This window comes from Furipterus horrens, unplaced genomic scaffold, assembly GCF_987537825.1.
Source record: "Furipterus horrens unplaced genomic scaffold, mFurHor1.1.pri manual_scaffold_2, whole genome shotgun sequence".
Lineage (NCBI taxonomy): Eukaryota > Metazoa > Chordata > Mammalia > Chiroptera > Furipteridae > Furipterus > Furipterus horrens.
In genome coordinates, this window is record NW_028327172.1 from 72,058,392 (window position 1) to 72,079,993 (window position 21,602).

Sequence of the window (21,602 nt, forward strand, 5' to 3'; positions counted from 1 at the left end):
GCACAGATTTAAGACATTTACTTGCAGAGAGAGTAAAGATTATACTCTAAACTGGGAATGTTAATTTATTAATGTTTCCAATGCACACTCTTCCTCTGTTTGTAACATTCTTCTTTTAACGAGATTCTCCAAATTGTTTTCTGGAGAAATATAAATGATCCAGTTCTGAGGTGTAGAAAGGTGAGGTTGCTCAAGGAAAGCGTTACAGAGAGGAAGTCTGTCATGCTTCCCAGAAAGGGCAACAGGGGCTCTTTCTAGAATATGGGGTAAGAACAGTGATTTCTATTCTACACATGAGCCAAGTCCCAAAAGCTGAAACTTAGCCTATAAGAGAATATTCTTGGATGTTGTAACAGGTGCAAACAATTCTTTTAGGGGTGTTTAAGAGGAACTATGTTAATGGAGAAGCTGAACCTCACTGAAGGGTAGAACCAGACTTAATGAAATATGTTTCAGGCAAACTAAAGATTTCCAGGAACCAGAGCCCAAAAGTCTTCGAAAGGAGACAGAAAGAACTCCTCTGTGCAGGACCTGAAACCTAGGGGAGAATATTCAGAAAGCACCCAGAAAAATAATCTCTTTATTTATTGATTGTGCTCCTGGTGCAGACTCCAGTAGTATAAAGACAGCTGTGTAATGTAAATTTAAGTTGTCTTTAAATCAGGTCAGAGGCATGAGCAGTTGTCCCATGCCCTGGGAGATGAATGGGAAGCAGTGTCCAAGAGGGAGGGAATCCCATCAGAACACCAGCAATCATGAACACCCAGCTTCAACAGGACTGGGTAGGCTGACTGGTCAGCTCAACACTAGAAACCACTAGACAGCCTCATTTACGAGATTATCATAGCAAAGCCAGAGAAAACACCATCAATACCTTTTCTATGTCTAGAAAATGTATGGCTTCCTTGGTGTTTAGTATTTGTGGTTTAGCTTTGTTTGTTTACCTCTCTGTTCTAATTTGTGTTAGAATAAAAACCCCTCCCAATCAAAGCTGGGATTTTGGGTGGGGGTGATGTACTTAGAAATGCCAAGGAACAGTCTCGAGAAGCTGGGAGCCTTGTGTTCTGTCCCTTGGCAAACTTGGGGAAGGGGAATACAGAAGAGTAGATGCTAGCAGAGAAAAAAGTTAAAAGATGAATCCCATTATATAGTCCCATATGTAATGTAGCAGGATGTGGGGATGATGACTTGGTCCAAGACTAATACAATAGATGATCCTGGGAGTTTAAGTGGCAGAAGATCCTGAGGTGGGATATCTTAGAGAAGTAAGCAAAAGTCTGCTCAGATAGTGACCTAAAAAAGTACACCTCAGTGTGGGGAGGGAATAAAGTGAGCAAAATGAGGAAACAAGCCAAATATTTGCAATGGGAGATATAACCATAGAATATCTCAAGTACCTGGGATAGCCATGAATAAGAAATACATATTTAGTAAAGAAATTATAATGACCAATTTTGATGAAGGCTGTTTAACTTGAGTGGTTGCAAGTAGTGGAAAGAAAAGACATGACATTTTCCAGTTAAGGAAATTAGTGCTTGGAAAAACCATCAATCACACCTGCCAATGTGGAAATGAACAAAACACTAACAAAGAAACAAGCAAACTCAAGGCTACTGTTTGATAAATGATTATGGTTAAGATTAAAAATGATAAATCACAGGGAGTGACCCCGACACTTCTCACTGAAGTTATCAGATTGTTGAACCCTTAATGATTTCCTGGATCTCCAACCCAGGATTCCTGCAAGTCAAAGAGGCACAGGGTCAGAGAAGGAACAGCGAGGACAGAGTGTGGTGTGTGACTAAAGGGCAATGGTTTTTAGGTCTAAAGGTCCGTTAAGTGATCTCTGTTATACTGCACTGGTAATACATTATTATTATGCCACTGCAAAGCCATAGTACACTCTAGTGGGGTAAAGTACCTATGGGTTTAAAGAATTTACTCATCAAATGAGAATTAGTTACTAAGAAAAAATATAAGCTGAATTTATACACATAATATAGAATTGTCTTTCTAATCCATATACCTGTTATCACTTATATACAAATCATGGCCAATATTAGTTGAAAAATAAATATATATTCACCTGGCACTGTCTTTGGTATATTTTCAGTTCCTGTAAGAGCTTCTGATTTTCATCTTGTAACTTATTCCGGCTTAATGCCATTTCACTCACAGCTGATTTTAATTTTTCGATAATGAACTCATCTCTTTCACTGGTTTCACAACTAGGCTCTAATTCACATATCGACTGAGGAATTTCAGAGCTGCTGTCTTCTTCTATGCACTGTTTTTTACCACTTAGTTGAGTTTGGTAACTTTGTGCCTGTTTCTGAGAAATAGGAAAATTGTGTCAATTAATGGAGAATATCATGTTTAAGCTTACATATAGTTCACAAATAATAGAAAACAATTAGAAAAACATTTTAAAATACATTATTAGTTACTGAAGCATTACCATTTGTAATTCAGTCTTGTGTTTATTCTAAAACCTCAAATTAAGATGGCATAAAAAGAAAGTCTATAAACTAGGTCTGTGACATCATCAAAGATGCTTAATTTACAGGCAAGAAGAATGTCAAATGCCTTGCAACTGGATGTCTTCCCGATAAGACAGTCTCACAGATTTAGAGACTGGTTTGTGGGTTATGTTGTGCAAATTAACATGTGTTTTCTGTTTTCATAGGGCATAAGCCTATGATCTCATTACCTGAGTGATTGTCTGTACATATAGTTCTCACTTAATCCTGTCTGCATCCCTGCCTCCTAAGACTCAATGGTTTGGCTGAACCAAGTGGCTGGGTTGGTGAACTTTGGGGTGGTCTGTGGGCTTCACTTTAAAACTGGTTTCTCTTTTCTATCCCAATGGCTTGGACAGAAAGGGCCCAGAGGTCTGAGGGGGTAGGGGGACCTAAAATATTACCATTAGCCCAAACTAAGTATAATGGGCAAAAGGGTTTTGGACAGGTGTGACATGCCTTGCACACCTTCCTCCAAAGAAGCTTTTTTTTTTTATCATAATGTGGGACATTGAAAAATTAATCCCTGCCTTTTGTCATCTAGTGGTTATGGATTGAATGATGCCTTTTAACCCTGTTTCCAAATCTGTTGCCCCCAGAAAACAACAAGGATGCCAGCCTGTTAAACCAAGCATGCCGTTGTCCAGAGACAGCCAACCAACCTGGAGTCTGCACGATCCTTCCCCATGTGGGAAGGCCACCCTCCCCTCCACACCCCCACTATTAATAGGGATTTCTGGACCCAAGGGTAGGTAGGACGACGACCATGTCCAGCTTGAAGCAGCCAGAGGAGCACGAGACCTTCGCCCATTGTCCTTTATAAGATTATAAAGGGTCTTAAGTCTGGGGGCGGGATTGTTACAGAGCAGAGGTTCCCCCCCCCCCAAAAAAAGTAAATAAATAAATAAATTTAAAAAGAAAAAAAAATGAAGTCTATATGTACAACCACAGAGCAAAGATGTAGAGTAGGGCAGAGTACTTGGGATAGGAAATTCTTATCCACAAGAAATAAATTCTTGATTATATAAAAGAGGAAAATTAGATATTCAATTACACAGTAGTTGAAAATGTCTCTATAACCAAAAATAAAGAAAATGACACAAAGCAATTGGATTATAGAAAAAAAGTTGTCAACACAAATAATTTCTGATGTACAGAAAATTCTACACATCAATATGAAAAAGACAAACAACATAAAAGAAAAATGGGCAAAGTTTATGAACAGGCAATTCACAGATGAGGAAATGAAAAAGGGTAGGAAGCATATAGAAAGGTGCTCAGTCTTATAAACAGAATACAAAGTAAATCAAGCCAATTTTAATATTAGTCCACCAAGTTGGTAAAAAAGACTAATATTCCATGCTGGTGAGGGCATGGGTATTCCTGCCACCCACTTATGAATTGTAAATTACTATAACCTTTTCAGAAGTAATCTGCTAGTATTTATTAAAACTTTGAATGGACATATCCTATGGCTCAACTATTATTTCTAGCATTTTTATTTAACAATAGAAAAGTATTAGTATTTAAACATGCAGATACAATGATATTTGTTATGATATTGTAATAGCATAAAAATGGAAACAACCTGATGTACATCAATAAGGAAATGATTGAAAGAATTACAGTATATCTATTCTATACTGTGATATATATGGTACTTACTATGTACTATGAAATACTATGCAGAATTAAGCAGAATTTTATGTAGTAACTCAAAAAGATATCCATGGCTTATTATTAAATAAAAACATTTTTAAAAGAAAAAATATGCAACTTCACACAAATACATATTTTTACATGTTTGTATGACCAAAAGAAATAGTAGTAAAGATAAACACCTCATTTTTAACAAATTTTATATTAAATGAGTAAAAATGGAGTAAGGGAATGAGGCAATTAATTTTACATTAAATTATTTTGTATTGTTGAATTCAGGGACATGTATAACATATAATTCAAGTAACTTAAAGAATGAAAAGTGTATCAACCAAACAATAGTTACTTATCGGCTTTAATGAATATTCAAAATTCTTTAGCCAAGAATTAAAGGCTTATTACAATCTGTATCCAACTCTCTACTCTTACAACCTATCCTTCCCCAGCTGCCACATGGACTACTAGCCAATTGACCCATTTCCCATTTCTAGAATTTGTCTTTTGCTCTCTTGCTCAGTGACTCTGCCCATGTTATTTCCACCACCTAGAATACATTCTCTCTTGTCTCACAACATATCCATTCTTCAAGGTCAGGTTCAGTCCCACCCCTGCTAGAGGATGTTTCTTGGTTGAGTCCAAATTTTTCTCTTAACTCCTTTGACTTCAAAAAGGATTTGGATTTTTTTCATTGACTTGTCATTATTGTCTGTAAATCAGGACATGTATTATTTCAGTGTCTAGGCTGTATACATCTTGAGGGCAGGGACCAAGCAACCTTAGAATTTCTAAGTGACCTGCCCAGAGGCATGCAAAAACATATGCTGTTAACAATGGATACTTTTAATGACACTATCCATTGAGACATGTAGACTACACTCACCATTACAGATATTTCATGCACTTATGACTTTAAAACCAATGCTGGACCTACTCTGCTTATTTTCTATTAGTTAGCATTTCTATTTGTAAAAAGGTTTTATGCTGAATGGCAAAGATAGTAATAGTTAACCTTTAATTTCTTCTAATTTAGGAGATAGAATTAGATAATGTACCTGAAATTGATTACACTTCTCAGACAATATTTTTTGTTGAGCATCTGAAGAAACCAGATGAGTCTGATATAGTATCTCTTGCTTGTCCCATTCTCTGGACTTTGCTCTAAATTCCTTTAAAAAAAGTGTAGGGACAAACATAAATTGGAGAAAATTATTCATTTTAAAGCACAATGAACAGCGCTTCTTTTATTTGTATGTCTTCATTATGAGAAAAAAAATTAAGTGCATTTTTTCCCCATTAAGAAAACAAAAAGGTATCAAACCACTCATCTTGGGTTTATTGTTAGATATATCTTAATTTTTATTAGGAAAATATGGAGTTTGTAACTTATTCCTTGTATTAAAATTAAGCCTTTTTATTTGTTAAAAATGATTTCTCATAACAAATGCTGATTACTAATAAGTAAGTTTCAAATAACTTTTTGCATCCAATACATCCTTTTTATTTCCTGAGCTAGCACCAGAAGTGTTTTTGCCTTCTTTCATTCTCTATACTCAGTCACCAAACCTGTTCCCTTGTTTTTTTATTGGATGGGGCTTGGACTGATTTATTGACTGTCCCTGTGGTTTTCAAAGCTACCTTCCAAGGTGAAGCCAAGATCAACTCATTCTTGGGAACAGAATCTCAGACCTCATTTAGGCAATACTAACTGGGCTAACCTGGGGAAGAAGTGGTAGAAATAGCTGTTACAATGTGCTCATTTCTACAAGTTTTTGCTTAAGGAATATATTCAGGGAGCATGATTATCTGTTCACAGCTTAACTCAAGGACAGCATATAGCTTTGGGAATGTGAAAGAAAACTTCACTACACCTTTATTTTGCCTATGGCTGGCCATTTTTATCATTCCTTCTTGTCCAGGCTGTAAGCAACTTAAGGGTAAGTACTATGCATTTCATTACTTTTGTATTCCTCACCAGTGCCTAACAAAGTGCCAGACACCACTTATATTCCATGAATGTACACACAAAAGCATAGTATTAATACTTCCCAGAATTTAAACATTTCTCCCTAAATTTTGTCAAGAAAACAAAATGGTTTGAAACAAACTCTATCGCTAAAGCCTTTGATCACCTATCATTGCATATAGATACATGGCATGACTGTGTTGATGTTTTCAATTATCAATTCAGTAATTTTTATTAAGCCCCTAGTGCCCACCAGGTACTGTGGAGAGAAGAGAGTTTGGAAATATTTCATGACTTAACATTTTTTTGAAAGAAAAAATCAAGGAATATATAGTAAAGTAGGGAAATGTACATATAAATAAATAATTTTACAGCACAAGTGCAATATTAGTAGTCACATAAAAGCCATGCAGATGATGTCATGATTATTTCAGCCCTCTCTAATAATGTGTCATATTGGAATAGCTCATTTGGCCAGAGTGACTGGTGTTGTTTTGGAAGATGGCTAAAATGACTGGGTTGGTTATGCTGGAAAATAAGTATATTTATTTAGAGAATGAATGCTACACCTTGCTTAATATGAGAATATAGAATTTCATACTTTGAGAATATAGAATTTCATACTTTCTCTAGAGGTCTGATTTTAAAGGATATTTGGAAAGACTTTTATTCTATAAATCTACAGGTTCCAAAACATCAGTGAAGAAAGGCTATAAAGTAGGAGGCTTTTATAGTAACTAAAGGTGCCCTGAACTTGAGTGGTGGTAATAAGATTGGAGAAATATGGATAGGTCCCCCTTTATAATATATAATAATACTTTATGATAAATAGACTACAAGTGATCCTTGAACAACATGGGTTTGAACTGCATGGGTCCACTTACACGTAGTTTTTTTTTCTTTTTTAAATAAATACTGTAAATGTATTTTCCCCTTTTTATGGTTTCCTTAATAACATTTTCTTTTCTCTAGTTTGTATTGTCATCGTCGGCAGCCGTCCGTCTCGAGAGACGATGGTGTAGCTTCTTAAGAGTCTATCTGCATCGCCGAGAATGGTTGTGCAGTCCAACTCGAGAGTGACACGGTATCTGTTTCCTCCCGTGTTGAATCGACATCTTGCGATGACGCTGGAGTGTCCTCTCCAGTGAAGCTGAAGCTACAGAGCCTGGGCAGGGTGATATGGAGGGTCTGCTGTTGCCCATGCAGCAGACACCCCCTCTCTTCGCAGCTGAAGGGTCCAAGGGAAAGACGGAGTCAATACAGCTTGGCTTCAGGTGCGCCGCAGGAGTTGCCGGTGTTGACTACAATGTCAAACCGCCTTAGGGACTCCGGCTCCGGATTTTCTGTCGGGGTTTACTCCCTTAGCCTTTCCCCTGAAGAGGTATGCCGCAAGGCAGCAGAGGTTTTTTGGAGTCAGAGTTTTCCTTCTCTGATGTGCCCTGACTAGAAGATCGAACCAGCGACACTTAGCTCGCAGGCCGACGCTCAATCCATTGAGCCAAACCAGCCAGGGCTAAGTTTGTATTGTAGAACTACAGTATTTAATACATATAACATAAAGAGTATGTGTTAATCAACTATGCTATTAATAAGGCTTCTGGTCACTAGCAGGCTATTGTTTTGGGGGAGTCAAAAGTCATACATGAATTTTTGGCTGCATGGGGTTGGGGGTTGGCACTTCTAACCCCCTCATTTGAGGGTCAACCATATATTAAGATAAACAGAGCTATTTGTTTCAAGTTACTGACTTTGATTCTGACATTCAACAATGTAAAATTAGGTATATAAAAACAGTGTCTTTAGTAATAGTGACAAATGCGTAAGACTCAGTTCTAATAGAAAATAGGTAATGTTTCACATCAATACATAAAAATTGCTGTTTATTTTTAATCTAGAAAGGCATTTGGAATCAGAAATCAAAATGTGGGCAAGGCTGACTTACTTTATATCTTTCAGATAATGCTATATTTAGCATCACCCACCCAACAACCTCATTTTGGAAAATAAGTATTTCCCCATATGCTTTAGGACCATTAGTCTCAATCACTTCTGACTTCTACAACAGATAGAAATGAGGCCAAGCAAGTCTAGAAATGTGTTGGGTTGGCCAAAAAGTCCATTACATTTTTCCACAAAATAAAAGACATAGTTTTCATTTTCACAATAACTTTATGGATTTGGATATTTTGAGTATGTAGGCTATCTCCCGCTATTGACTTCTAGTGGGTAGAGGCCAGGGGGCTGCTAAACATCTTCCAATGCATGAGACAGCCCCACAGCAAAGAATTATTTGGCCAAAATGTCAGTAGTACCAAGAAATTTTGCAAACCACTTTTGACACGTTCAATCAGTCACAGCACCTTTTCCATACACTGTACAAACCTTTATTTTAATTTTTTGCATTTCAGTTGTGTTTTTACCTTTCTTGAAATAATAAAGCATAATATGCCCAAAATGTTGCATATCTTCTTCCATCTTCAATATTAAAATAGCTGCACACAAATTCACCAATTTTGATGTTTTCTTTTAAATGCACACCGATATGACAGCTGTCACAATACAATCTAACAAAATTGTTTCAAGTGAAGTTCAAGACAACTAAGCACTACTAGAGCCATTGTATGGAAAAAACATAATGGACTTTTTGGCCAACCCAATATATATCAGCAGGTCCTTAAGAGTCCTGCATTCCTTGGTCTTACAGAAATATTGGTTTCAAGATTAGCAAGTGAGCACAAAATATCCATTATTTATGGGACCCATAAGAGACCCAGAGAGCTTTATAAGAAGTTTTATAGAGAATGGAGGTGTCAGTCCAGGTTCCAGATGGTCTGTAGACTTGCTTAATCTCCAGAGTAAGTTCTCCATGGCTCCAGAAAGCTTTTTCTGGGTCTTTAAAGTTGAGAGTGGGTAAGGGTTATTAAAATTAGAGTTTCTAGTGGAAGCTACATTATTTTATTTATACATTATTTTACATATTTATTTTCATACATATATTTTAATTCCTCTACTAAACATTGAGAAATAAAACAAACACTTCCTTAGTAATTACTGCATGTCAGGAACTCTACAAATCTCAACCTATATGATAGTTTTAACTTTTTATTATGAAAATCTTCACACTTACATAAAAGTAGAGTATAACAAACTTCCATGTACCCTTCACTAGTTTAACTACTATTGACTTAGCCCATTTAAAAAAATATATATGCTTTATTGATTATGTTGTTACAGCTGTCCCGATTTCTTTTCCCCCTGTTCCCCTCCACCCAGTGACATACATCCTCCCTCCAGTTGTCTGCCCCCTCTTAGTCCATGGCCATTGGCTGTGCATATAGTTCCTCTCAACCTCTTCCTGTCTACTCCACTCCCTCCTACCATGCTTCCTAATTCCTGCACCATCTCCCTCCCTTTCCTCCTCCCCCTCCCTGCTAACCTTCCCCCAGAATGTTCCCCATACCTATAATTCTTTTCACACTCTCATTGCCTACTTAATTTGCCTTTGTTTTGGTTCCCTAGCTTCTGTTGTTGGTTGTTGTGATACAGCTTTCATCTTAATGTTCATAGTTTTGATCCTTTCTCCTAAATAAGTCCCTTTAACATCTCATATAACAGTGGTTTGGATCTAATGAACTCCTTCGGTTTTACTTTGTCCTGGAAGCACTTTCTCTGCCCTTCTATTCTGAATGACAGCTTCACTGGATAGAGTAATCATGGTTGTATGTTTTTGCTTTGCATTACTTTGAATATTTCTTGCCAGTCCCTTCTTGCCTGAAGAGTTTCTTTTGAGAAATCAGCTGACAGTCTTATTGGGACACCTTTGTATGTAATTCTCTTCTTCTCTCTTGCTGCTTTTAAGATTCTCTCTTTATCCTTAATTTTTGACATTTTGATTATAATGTCTCTAGGTGGTTCTCCCTGGGTCCAGTTGTTTTGGAACTTTCTGTGCTTCCTGGACCTGTAAGTCTATTTCCTTCCCCAAGTTAGGGAAGTTTTGCTTCATTATTTTTTCACATAATTTTTTCATTTCTAGTTCTTCTTCTTTACCTTCTGGCAACCCTGTTATTTGGATGTTGGCCTGCTTATCGCTGTCCGAAAAGTTTCTGAGCCTCTCCTCATTTTCCTCACTTCTCGTTTCCTCTTTCTGCACTGGTTGACTGTTTGTTCCTTCCCTATATTCTGATTTGTTGATTTGATCCCTGGTTTTCTTGCCCTCACCACTAGTTTTGTATGTGTTTTTGTTCACTTCAGCAGGACTAGCCTTCATCCCTTCCCTGTCTTGTTTAAGATCTGCTGTTAGGTCTGTAAGCGCTTTTATAAGCAAAGCTCTGAACTGTGCCTCAGAAAGATTTTCTATCTGCTGCTTCATTAGATTAGAAATTTGCTGTCTGGTCAGCTGCATCACTGGGATCTCTATCATGATCTGTGCCATCCTGAACAGTTCTGTGTTTACCGTTGCTTCCTGGGCAGGGCTGTCGCACCTCTTACACTCTTGGGGGGGGGGGGGAGCCCTGTGCACTCATCACAACCGGGTGTTTTCTGCGGGGGTGGGAGTCCAAGATGAATTCCTGCCATTCAATCTCCACTGAGAGACTGGAAGCCTCCTCCTCTGTCCCCACACCTACCAGGCGTCACAGTCCAAGGCAATGGAGGTCTGCCTTCTGCATCTTTGGAATTGCAAGCTGACAGGTTTGGTCTGCAGCTGGGGGTGCTCCCCAGACGCTTTTCGCCTCCCCTTAAATACGGGTGTCTGTGCTTACCGCCGTCCTGCCTCTGTTGCTGTTGCTGCTGCAGACAGCACAGCTTGACCTCTCCTCCCCGGCTTTGCCCCTCCTACCTGTCCGATGAGCACCACTTCTTTACAACTTCATACATTGGACTTCCATTTATTTTCTGGAAATTCTGGTTATTGCTAGTTTTATGGTAGTTGTATTCCTTCTTAGTTGTGGAGGGAGACGGGACATGTCAGTCTAGGCCTCAATCTTGGCCAGAAATCTCGGAAGTCTCCTGTGTCTGTTTGCTTCCATGTCCCAGGGAGAGCTGTTGCTCCTACTACACTGTAAGGGGTGGAGCCTTAGGGATTCGTCAGTAACAGGAAACCTGTTTCACCACGTTGTGGCGCTGTATTTGGGGAAGGGGTCCAAGAGGGAACAATGCCACCTGCCCAGCACTCACCCCTTTTCCAGGAACTTCTCCCACTTCCGCACCGGACTGGCATCCCTCTAGCTGCTGCCCTGGCCCTTGTTTCCAGAGTGGGTGGGTCTGCGGACGTCCTAGGACAGTGGGGGCCCTTTAAACAAGCAGACTCTGCTGAGACCGGCAATTTCTGCCTCTGTCTCAACCCCCATTGGTCTTCACAGTCAGAAGCAATGAGGCTTGATTTTCCCCAGAGCTGGGACCGTGAGCTGCAAGGTCTGGTGAGGAGTTGGGAACGCTGCCCAGGTGTCCCTCCTGACTTTTTAAAATGTGTAACTGCACTTTCCGCTGGTCTGCTGCTGTTGCCACTGCTGCCACCACCATGCCATGTCCTCTCTGCCTGGGCTCCGCCCCTCCTACCTGTCTGGATGAGTATTTCTCCTTTATATCCTTGTTTGCTGGACTTCCATGCACTTTGATTTTTCTGGAACTTCTGGTTGTTTCTAGTTTTGAGGTAGTTGTATTCCTTCTTAGTTGTGGAGAGAGATGCAGCACGTCTGTATACGCCTTCATCTTGGCCGGAAGTCGACATAGCCCATTTTTATTTCACCTCTCTTTTAACCCTTATTTGTTGGTAATATTTTAAGGTGACTTCCAGACCTCATGTATTTTTACTCTTAAATGTTTCAGTGTGCATCTAAATTAGTATATATGTATATTATTTTTTTCTCTCATAACAACAATGTCACCTAGAAATTTTTAGCCCCATTCATTGATGATAAAATGGAATCTCGGTGAGGTTAACAACTGGCACAAAGGTCACAGGGAAAATCAATGAGTTGGTCAGGACCTGTTTTAAGTTATAAATTGTCCTGTTCTTCCACTATAGCATGCTGCTTCCCCTTGCTCTGTTGTTATAGCAGTGTATGAATGTTTGTCCCAGAGGAAAAAAGCTTAGATACAGACTAAAACTGGAACAGTCCATCTCTTACATATTAATTTTCAAATGGCTATAAGTAAAAACAGGTACGTGAAGTGTTTCCATAATTATACCTATTAAACTGTATCTACCGAGTATGCTTAACAATTTTTGTACAAACACATAGTCCTATTTTGTGACTTATCTCCACTATAATCTTATGATATATTTTATGTAAATATTTAGTTTTTAAATGTAAAATGTATCATACAAAGTAGTTAATATTAATTTAAAGCTTTTCTTTGTCTGAAAAATCCATATGAATGTGGTTCTCTCACTAACCCCCCTGAGAGTCAATCAAATGGATAATCAGTGGCTTAGCTTCTGCATTCTCAATGAAAGGAAATGTTTAACAGTGCACATCTTTAGCCATCATCTGTGAGGCCAGTATATTTCTAAAGCCAGTCTAGTTATACCACTGCAAGAGCCAGGGGCTTCTGTATGTTACATTTAATCAGAGGGTTAACCTTACTTAGCAGTAGTGATTTTGTATTAAAAAGTGTATATTTATTATTCAATAGAATATAAAATTTACAATGAAAATTACATAGGAGAAAGAAGAAGATAAGAGGCACTGGACAAAGGAAAGAGGAAAACCTGGGCTGGAGTATGAGGAATGAGAAAAAAGAACAGACCCGAGATTCCTAAGAGGTTCCTACCTGGATGATGGGAGGTATAGAACAACATCAACAAAGCAGAAGAAACTGAAATCACTAGCTGGGTGTTGGTAGGAGCTGGGCTTGAGAACAGTGAAAAAAATTGAGTAAGATAACATGATAAGGGTTCACTGAGGTCAATTACACAACTGAGCAGCACTGGAAACTCATCTACTGTTAGAGAATAGGAATTTATAGTAGAATCTGTATCTGCTGTTACATAACATGTAGGAGCAATGCTCAAGAACATGGGAAGAAAAATAGCTGGTTTGTTTTTTCCAAGGTTGGAAAATTAAGGGGATAAGACCAATCCGATCTGTGACATAGTAAACCCTTGTTGGGATGGAAATTTTCAAAGTTCTAGGTGATATGGGGTGCTTATATTGGAGTGACACTATCTCTTTAAAGAAAATACCCTGACACTTCAAGCTCTGTTCTGAAAACGGTTACAAGGCTTCACTGGGATCTAAGTACCTAATAGTTAAATAGGCATTAAAAGATTTATTAGATATTTGCTCTCACAGAACCCAGGGATGTCCTTCAATATCACTCAACATCTGCAGTTTCTTTGAACTTTTTTTTTTTTTTGATCTCCAAAAGTGCTGATATGTGTAAAAGATGTATAAATCAAAATGATGTTTTAATTCACTAAGTGCCTGAAGTGAAGGTGCACTGTGAAAATATATTCAATGAGAAGTTGATCTGTCATGGTGTTCGTTACCACAGCTGCGCATGCCATTGTGTGCGCTAGAGACAAAGAGCCCCCACAACAATGAAAATCAATCTTCCACACACATGAAGAAATTAAGAGAATAGAGCTCACCTCCAGTTTCTGGTTTAAATTACTCGCTTCAAAGGGTATTTCTTCTTTGAGGTGTGGTAACTCTTTTTGCCGAAATTTATTTTGTTTCATCTGGTGTACCCTCAGTTTCTCAAAGCTATTAGTCAGTTTGGAAAACTGTAAATAATAGAGAATGCTAACATTTTACTATTACTGCTCATTTCACACTTGATTTCATTATAGTTCTTGTGTATATCTTTGAAAATTTAAGTCATGATTAGAAAGTGCAGTAAAGCTTAAATGTTCCAATCAGTGAAGACAGAACCTGTTATTAAAACTAAATTATTGAAGCTGAACAAAATTCAGCTTTCACATAAATTTGGGACTTTGTTAACTGCACCGTTAAATAATGATTAACTTGATAAATGTTTCGTTCAATTTTGTTTTAACTATATGTAGCAAGGCTCATAGTTTTAAAAATAACAAGTTTTTTCTTATTTTTATTTAGTGCCATCTTGTGTTGACAATGTAAATTTCAGGATCTCAATCTATAAAATTAGCAGCTTATACTTTATTCAAGAAAACTGAATACTTAATTTAAAAGACAGAAACAACAAAAGTGAGTTTACTCATGTTGATATAAGTTTAAATAAACTGAAATATCAAAATTGATATATTTTTCTTACCAATAATTATTTTTATAATTTAGACTGTATTATTTTTTTCTGCTTCTTTTCCCACTGCCAAATTATAGACTAAAAGCAACATGGCCTATCAACATCTGTGAGGAAATTTTTATGTAACTGTTTACAAAAGATTTTTGTTTTTAGTTTTTATTTGCAAATAATTATAGATTCACAGGAAGTTACAAGGATATTACAGAAAGGTTCTGAATCCTCTTCACTCAGTTTCTCCCAATACTTACTCCTTAATGAACAATATCAAACCCAGGAGATTGACATCAGTACAATCTATGTGTATAGCTCTATGACATTTTAAAAATCACATGTACATGTGTGTGACCACAACCACAATCATAATAGAGCAATTCCATCACCACCAGGATGTCCCTGGTGCTTGTGTAGTGATACCCCTCATATTCCCTACCTCTAACCCTGGGCAACCATCAGTTGTTTTCCATCTCTATATCTTGTCACTTTGATAATGTTATAAAAGAGAATCAAACAATATGACCTTCTGAGATTGGCTTTTTTAACTCAGCATCATGCTCTTGAGATGCATGTGTGTACCAATAGTTCATTTCTTGTAATTGCTCAGTATAATTCTATGGCATAGATGTAACCAGTTTATTTAACCATTCACATATTGAGACATTTTGGTTATTTTCAGTTTTAGGCTGTTACAAATAAAGCTACAGACAATTGTGTCTACTTTATCAGATATTAAATAGTCATTCTAGTTTTTTTCTTTCTCATATAATTTAAAAAATGAGATATAATTCACCTACCATAAAATTCACTCTTTAAACTATACAATTTATTGGCCTTTAGTCTATTCATCAAGTTGTGCAACCACTATCTAATTTCAGAATATTTTCATCACCACAAAAAGAAATGCCATACCAGACAATAATGACTACACATTTTCTCCCTCCCCAAGCCCCGGGTTACTACTAAAATCCATTTTCTGCCTCTATTGATTTGCCCATTATGACCATTTCATATTAATGGAGTCATCCAATATGTGGTCTTTTGTGTTTGGCTACTTTCTTTTAACATAATGCTTTAAAGGTTCGTCCATTTTTATAACATGGACCAATAAATACTTCCTTTTTATAACTGAATAAGAGTCCATTGTTTGGATATACCACTTTTTGTTAATCAATTCATCAATTTATGGACATTTGGGTTATTTCCACTTTTTTGGCTGTTGTGAAAAATGTTGTTATGAACACTTGCAAAAGTTTTTGTGTGGATATATGTTTTTATTTCTCTTGGGTATATACCTAGGAGTAGAATTGCCAAGTCATATGGAAACTCTTAAGTTTAACTTTTTAAAGAACTGCCAAATTATTTTCAAAAGTGGCTGAATCATTTTCACTCCCACTGGCAATGTATAGGGTTCCAATTTCTCTATATCCTCATTGATACTTGCTATGGCCAATCTTTTTTTTATAGCCATCCTATTGAGTATGAAGGGATATCTCATGGTTTAAATTTACATTTGCCCAATGATTAATGATGTCGAGCATTTTCATATGTTTATTGGCCATTTATATATCTCTTTTGCAGAAATTCTTATTTATATCTTATCCCATTTTTAAATTTGGTCATTTGTCATTTTATTGTTGAAAGTCATTTTTTCATTTTAGAAACTGGTCACTTATCAGAAATACAACTTGCAAATATTTTCTCCCATTTTGTATTTTGTCTTTTGACTTTCTTGATGGTGTCCTTTGAAACACTAAGGTTTCTCAATTTGATAAAGTCAAGTTTTTCTTGTGGTTTTGGTGCCAAATCTAAGAAATCATTGCCTAGTGAAAAGTTAGAAATATTTGCTCCTAATGTTTTTTTCTAAGAGTTCTAGAGATTTAATTTTTACAGTTAGGTCTTCGATCCATTTTAAGTTAATTTTTGCCTATGGTTTAGGTAAAGGTCCAACTTAATTCTTTTGTTTGTGGATATTAAGTTGTCCCTTTACTGTTTGTTGAAAAGACAATAGTCTTTTTCCACTGAATTATCTTGGCATCACTTTTGCTTTCTTTTGATTAATATTTGGGTTTATCATGTTTGAGTTTCACTAAGCTTCTTGAATCTCTAAGTTTACATCTTTTGCCAAGTTTTTAAACTTTTCAGCCATTACTTCATTGAATACTTTTTCATTCCCACCATTTTTTCCTCTTCTTCTGGGACTCTTATGACACAAATTTTCAATCCATGTCCCTGAGGTTAATTTTCTGTTAGTCTATTTTCTTTTTCCATCTTCATCTAAGGATTTTTAAAATTGATTTTAGAGAGAAAGGGAGAGTGAGATGAGGGGAGAGAGAGAGAGAGAGAGAAACATGATGTAAGAGAGAAACATCGATTGGTTGCCTCCTGTGTACCCCTGACTGGGGATGGAACCTGCAACCTAGGTATGTGCCCTGACTGGGAATTGAACCCACAACCTTTAGGTGTACAGGACAACACCCCAACCAACTGAGCCACTGGCCAGGACCTATTAGTCTACTTTCTCTCTGCTATTCAGATAGGGTAATCTCTATTTTGCTATCTTCAATTTCATTGATTGTTTTCTTTATCCTCTCTATTCTGTTTTTAAGCCCCTCCATTGATTTCTTTGTGTGTGTGTGTGTGTGTGTGTGTGTGTGTGTGTGTGGTTGTTGTATTTTTCAGTTCTAAAATTTCTAACTGGTTGTTCCTTATAGTTTTACTTCTTTGCTAAAACGTTTTAATTTTTCATTCGTTTCAAGAATGTATGTAAATTGCTCATCGAAGAATTTTTATGCCAGCTGCTTTGAGATCCTTGTTGGATGATTCTAACATCTGTATCAACTTGGAGTTGGCATCACTTCATTATCTTTTCTCATTTACAGTGAGATCTTTCTGGATCTTGGTATAATGAGTGATTTTTTATTGCAACATTTTGGGATGTTTTGTTATGACACACTGGATTTTACGTAAATGTTGTGTTTTAGCAGTCCTCTTCTGATAACATTCCAAAGGGAAAATGGCATGCTATCTCATTACCTCCAGCTGGCAGTGTGAGTCCAGGTCTTGGCCTTAGTTGATAACCTGGGAAAGGTGTTCCCGATTACTGTTGAGTGGGAGTGGGACTTCAAGCTCCCCACTAGTCTTTTACTGACACCACCTTGATTAGAGAGGCATAGGTGCCTTGTTACTGCTTTACACATGGCCTTCAGTGATACTGTAGTGAGGGTAGGTAGCCTTGTTACTACTGAGGGGTGGTGAATGTTCTGATTCCTCATTGTGCTTCCTGATACCAGTCCAGAGAGGAGGAGGAGACATGCTTCACCATCAGCAGATGGACATACAAATCTAGGCTCTTCATGATACGGATAGGCCTGGACAGACCTGGCCAGGGACGGTAACCTGGCTGGTGCCCCAAGTGCGAGCAGTGTGAGCAGGAGCAAAGCGGAGGGGCTGCAAGGGGCTGGCCGGCCGCACGACGATGGATTCCCCACCCCTGGGCAAAGATGCGGCAGGAGGAAATCATTGCGCACAAAGCTAAACATCCTCCTACTCCCTGGGTCAATCCCTGGGTGGGGGGTCGGACCAGGAGACATGGCTGCAGAGGACTGTAGAGGTCAACAGGAAGGCGCGGAGAGATGCTGTCCTGACATCTAGACTGGGAAAAGGATGGGATTGCCTGAGGGCGCCAGACGCTCCTCAGAGCGCAGAAGTTTGGGCCGGGAGATTTAAATTGAGGGAAGGGAGAAACGTGCTTTTCCCCTTGGACCCACCTGCAGACAGGTTTGCTGGGGTTTGTGGGAGCACCTAGTCCTGGAAACTGTGTGGTGAATGGTGGCTCCAACACATACAGGCTCCAGGAGGACGCCTGAAGCTGGAGAGACGCGTGCTTAGCCAGCCTGGGCTCCAAAGGACAGGCAAGGACGGAGTGGCAATTCTGAGCATTGTTTGGGGCTTTTGTCTTTCTGGGAACAGCTGGGTTTTTACTTGTGTTTTGTGGAAGAGATGAGTCTGGAGGCGGGGAGTCCGCCATCCTCCCAAATTGTCCAACATTTTAATAAAGACCTCTTTCCTTCCTTGCCAACTTCTGTCTCCAGAATTTGCCTGTGGGTGGTGATGGGCAGCCGACCCCACTTTTGTTCAGTAACATTTATATGGTCTCCACTGACACCATGGCTTGGGGAGGGCTTTGTTAAAGTCCAGTAGTAATAAAATTCCTGGCTCTTCACTCAGTCTTCTCTGATACCTCCCAGGCAGGGAAGCAGGGGCTGGCCTACCCTGTTAAAGCCTGGTGAGGGTGGAAACCTAGGCTGTCCACCTTACAGGGGTGAGTTTGGGGTTGTAGTCTTTTTCTGCAGTTTTTGGCTAGAATAATCATGTTTAATCTTGCTAGGTTATCTTTTTGCTGGTCTTTTGGCTACAGAGAGAAGGCTTTTTCTGGGACTTTTTGTTTGTTTGTTTGCTCCCACTGGCGTGTCTGCATTGCCTGCTTCTTTGTTACCCAGTCTAGGACATAAGAGGCAAATAGAAATCCCAGGGAACTCACTATCATGCCATTCCTTGGGTCCCAAGGCCCTAATTGGTCTGTTTCTTCTCTCCACCTCTTAAGAGTCTTATAATACTATTTTATAAATAATGTCCAAAGTTTCTAATTGCATTTAGCAAGAGGAATAGGGAAAATTAAATCTTCATCTTTTTAGAAGTGGAAATCTGAAATACACACAAACACACACACCACACACACATACTTTGTACAGTTTTATAATGGTTAGAAGGAAAAGAAAATACCACTCTTTTTAAAAGAAATTGATTTCTACATGAAAGCTTTTGAGAAAGTTGCATTAAACGCAGAGTGTGATAAAGTGTATCCTTAGGATATTTCAGGAAAATGAAATTGTAAATAAACAGGGAATTTCAAAGAAGGAAGCAGTAGAGTAAGCTACCAGCTACAAAAGCAGGCTTGCCACAAGACAGCATTTTCTCTGATTAGAAAAATGACATATTACTAGCTATTATGCAAACCAAGTCAAGTATATAGTACTTTTTTCTCTTTGTCTTTTTATCTCCTCCCCCTCTTTCTTTTTCTTCTGCTTTCCCTAATTCTCATCTTTCCTATCTTGTAACCAGAGAAGAAAAGAGAAGCAGAAAATGGCAGTGGAAACAGATGTCCTCTCTCAATAATAATGTAGTGTTTCCAAAGTGTATCCTGTGAAACACCTGTTTACAGCATTTACATGGTAACACTGTACTACAGTATTAGTAGGTTTTGATTTAAAAAATAAAAAGGGTTCCATGATCAAATATGTTTGGAAAATGATGGATTAAAAAGGCTATATGCATTTGTTTAAAGCAGTACTTCTCACTGCCTCTAATATGCTAATATTTACTGTGAATATCCAGGGGCAGAAGAGTAAACATTTTCGACACTCTCAGTATTTGCTGGTGAGCCAGCAGCCATGCAAAGCATCAGCTGGCAAGGATTCATATAGTACATGACTGTTCAACACCTTCCAACAAGGCCCCAAACTTTTTAACAACAGGCATAAAAAATATGGCCAGACTGAAGATTTGGTAAGCATGACTAAACTAGTTAAATATAATTTAGAGATCATATTTAATCTGTATTTATCTGTATTTAGATTTCTATATATTTTCTAACTTATTCCAGATCATAATCTTTTTGTTTATACTGAATGATTATAGTGATTTAATATTTACATTGCAACTTTAGAGCTTAATCTTCATAGAAAATGCAAGGTTGATTGAATTAAGTGTTAAATGCTAAAGGTCTTACCAAGAAAAAACTATATGAAGTTTCATAATTCAAGCTACCAACTAGTCGTAGCTATTTAAATTGCAGGCAGAATGTCTTAAGACAAAAAAGATCATACCTATTATGTGGCATCAAATGTTGCATATTCCAATATTAATGGATGGTAATCTCCCTCAAAAGGTACTTAAGGAGGAGGCATTAACTACTTTGGGCTCCTTTAACTATATTACCATTTATGAAATGTTTGTACTCCAAAGAAAGTTGGTTGTAAAGTACAATTTCATATCAAACCATATTTTATGTCGGTTCATTTACTAAGTTAAGCAAGGGTGTGTTATCTACTATACCTGAGATGCTCAGATGATTATTGCCCTGTGTGTTATCTATGTAAGGGAGAGAAGATTTTGCTTTCCAGCACAGTGGCGAAATATAGCAGTAAATAAGAAAAAAAATCAGTATCCTTCTCATCACATATGTAGAGTCCTATCATTTCTGAAACAGCCTACCAGCAACAAAGTAATAAAGCCCAGCTTCGTTCTTTCAATTATCTATTTTATAATAGCAAATGTGTACATTTTAAATTGCCATAGAAAAATGGACTTCCCTATTAGAGAGTGACGACTACAGAATACTAATTTTGTTTCTTTTGTTGCTGTTTTTCATAGAGCTACTTATTATATAATTAATAAGTCACTTGATAAACAGAAAGCTATTAGTCTAGCACTGTGCTAACAGTTAAAGAGATACAATCTAGTAAAAGACAAAATCAATACATATAAAATAGTGAAAGACAGGACCAGACATATAACCTGTAGATAAAATATAAGAACTTTTGCTTGTATTAAAAACAACCCATTTTAATAAAATTAACACAATTTTATAGGTCAAAACATATATTAGAAGGTGTGATATTTAATAAGTCTCCTTACTTGAGCTTTTAGGGTTTGTAGTTGTCCTTCATAATTCTGAGTCATCGCTAAGTTACATTTTTCCAGACTGTCCAACCTCTGTCTAAGTAATCCCACCTGTATTAAGAATAAAATTTAATTTTCATTTTACTAAAGTTTGCCTGACAAAGTAAAAAATGTACAAAAGAGGGGTACAATTCAAAAAAACTGCACCAGACCAAGAATAAATATTTGTACTACAGTGCTTAAAATACCTATTAACAATTAAATTTATAAAATTCAAACATTGCTGGCACTGTCCCACTGGGTACACACTAGGACAGTTTGGCATGGATGTTTGACAAAAGATCCGTATCACCATCACATTTAAATCAAGGTTTAAACTTTACTTTGCATTATCTTTTTGGCAGGCTTATGTTATTGTTACTTAAGCAGAACCTCTCCCGACAAACTTCAGTTCTTATTTTAAGCCCCACTGCCTTCAATGAGAACTTTGCTTTGGTGGGACAGAGGACAAACTGTTACATTTTTATAAGAATTAACTTATTAAAAAAGAAAAA

General features: G+C 37.5%; 1 protein-coding gene across 1 annotated transcript in view; it reads right to left on the reverse strand.

The window, feature by feature from the left end:
• DEUP1 (deuterosome assembly protein 1) overlaps positions 1 to 21,602 on the reverse strand; it is a 106,141-nt gene that overhangs the window by 63,025 nt on the left and 21,514 nt on the right. The window contains exons 3-5 of the mRNA XM_090267852.1: positions 21,064 to 21,159; positions 13,736 to 13,870; positions 2,087 to 2,332 (exon numbers count right to left, since the gene is read on the reverse strand). Of these exons, the coding sequence (XP_090123978.1) occupies positions 2,087 to 2,332; positions 13,736 to 13,870; positions 21,064 to 21,159 (477 nt within the window). The remainder of the gene's footprint in view (positions 1 to 2,086; positions 2,333 to 13,735; positions 13,871 to 21,063; positions 21,160 to 21,602) is intronic.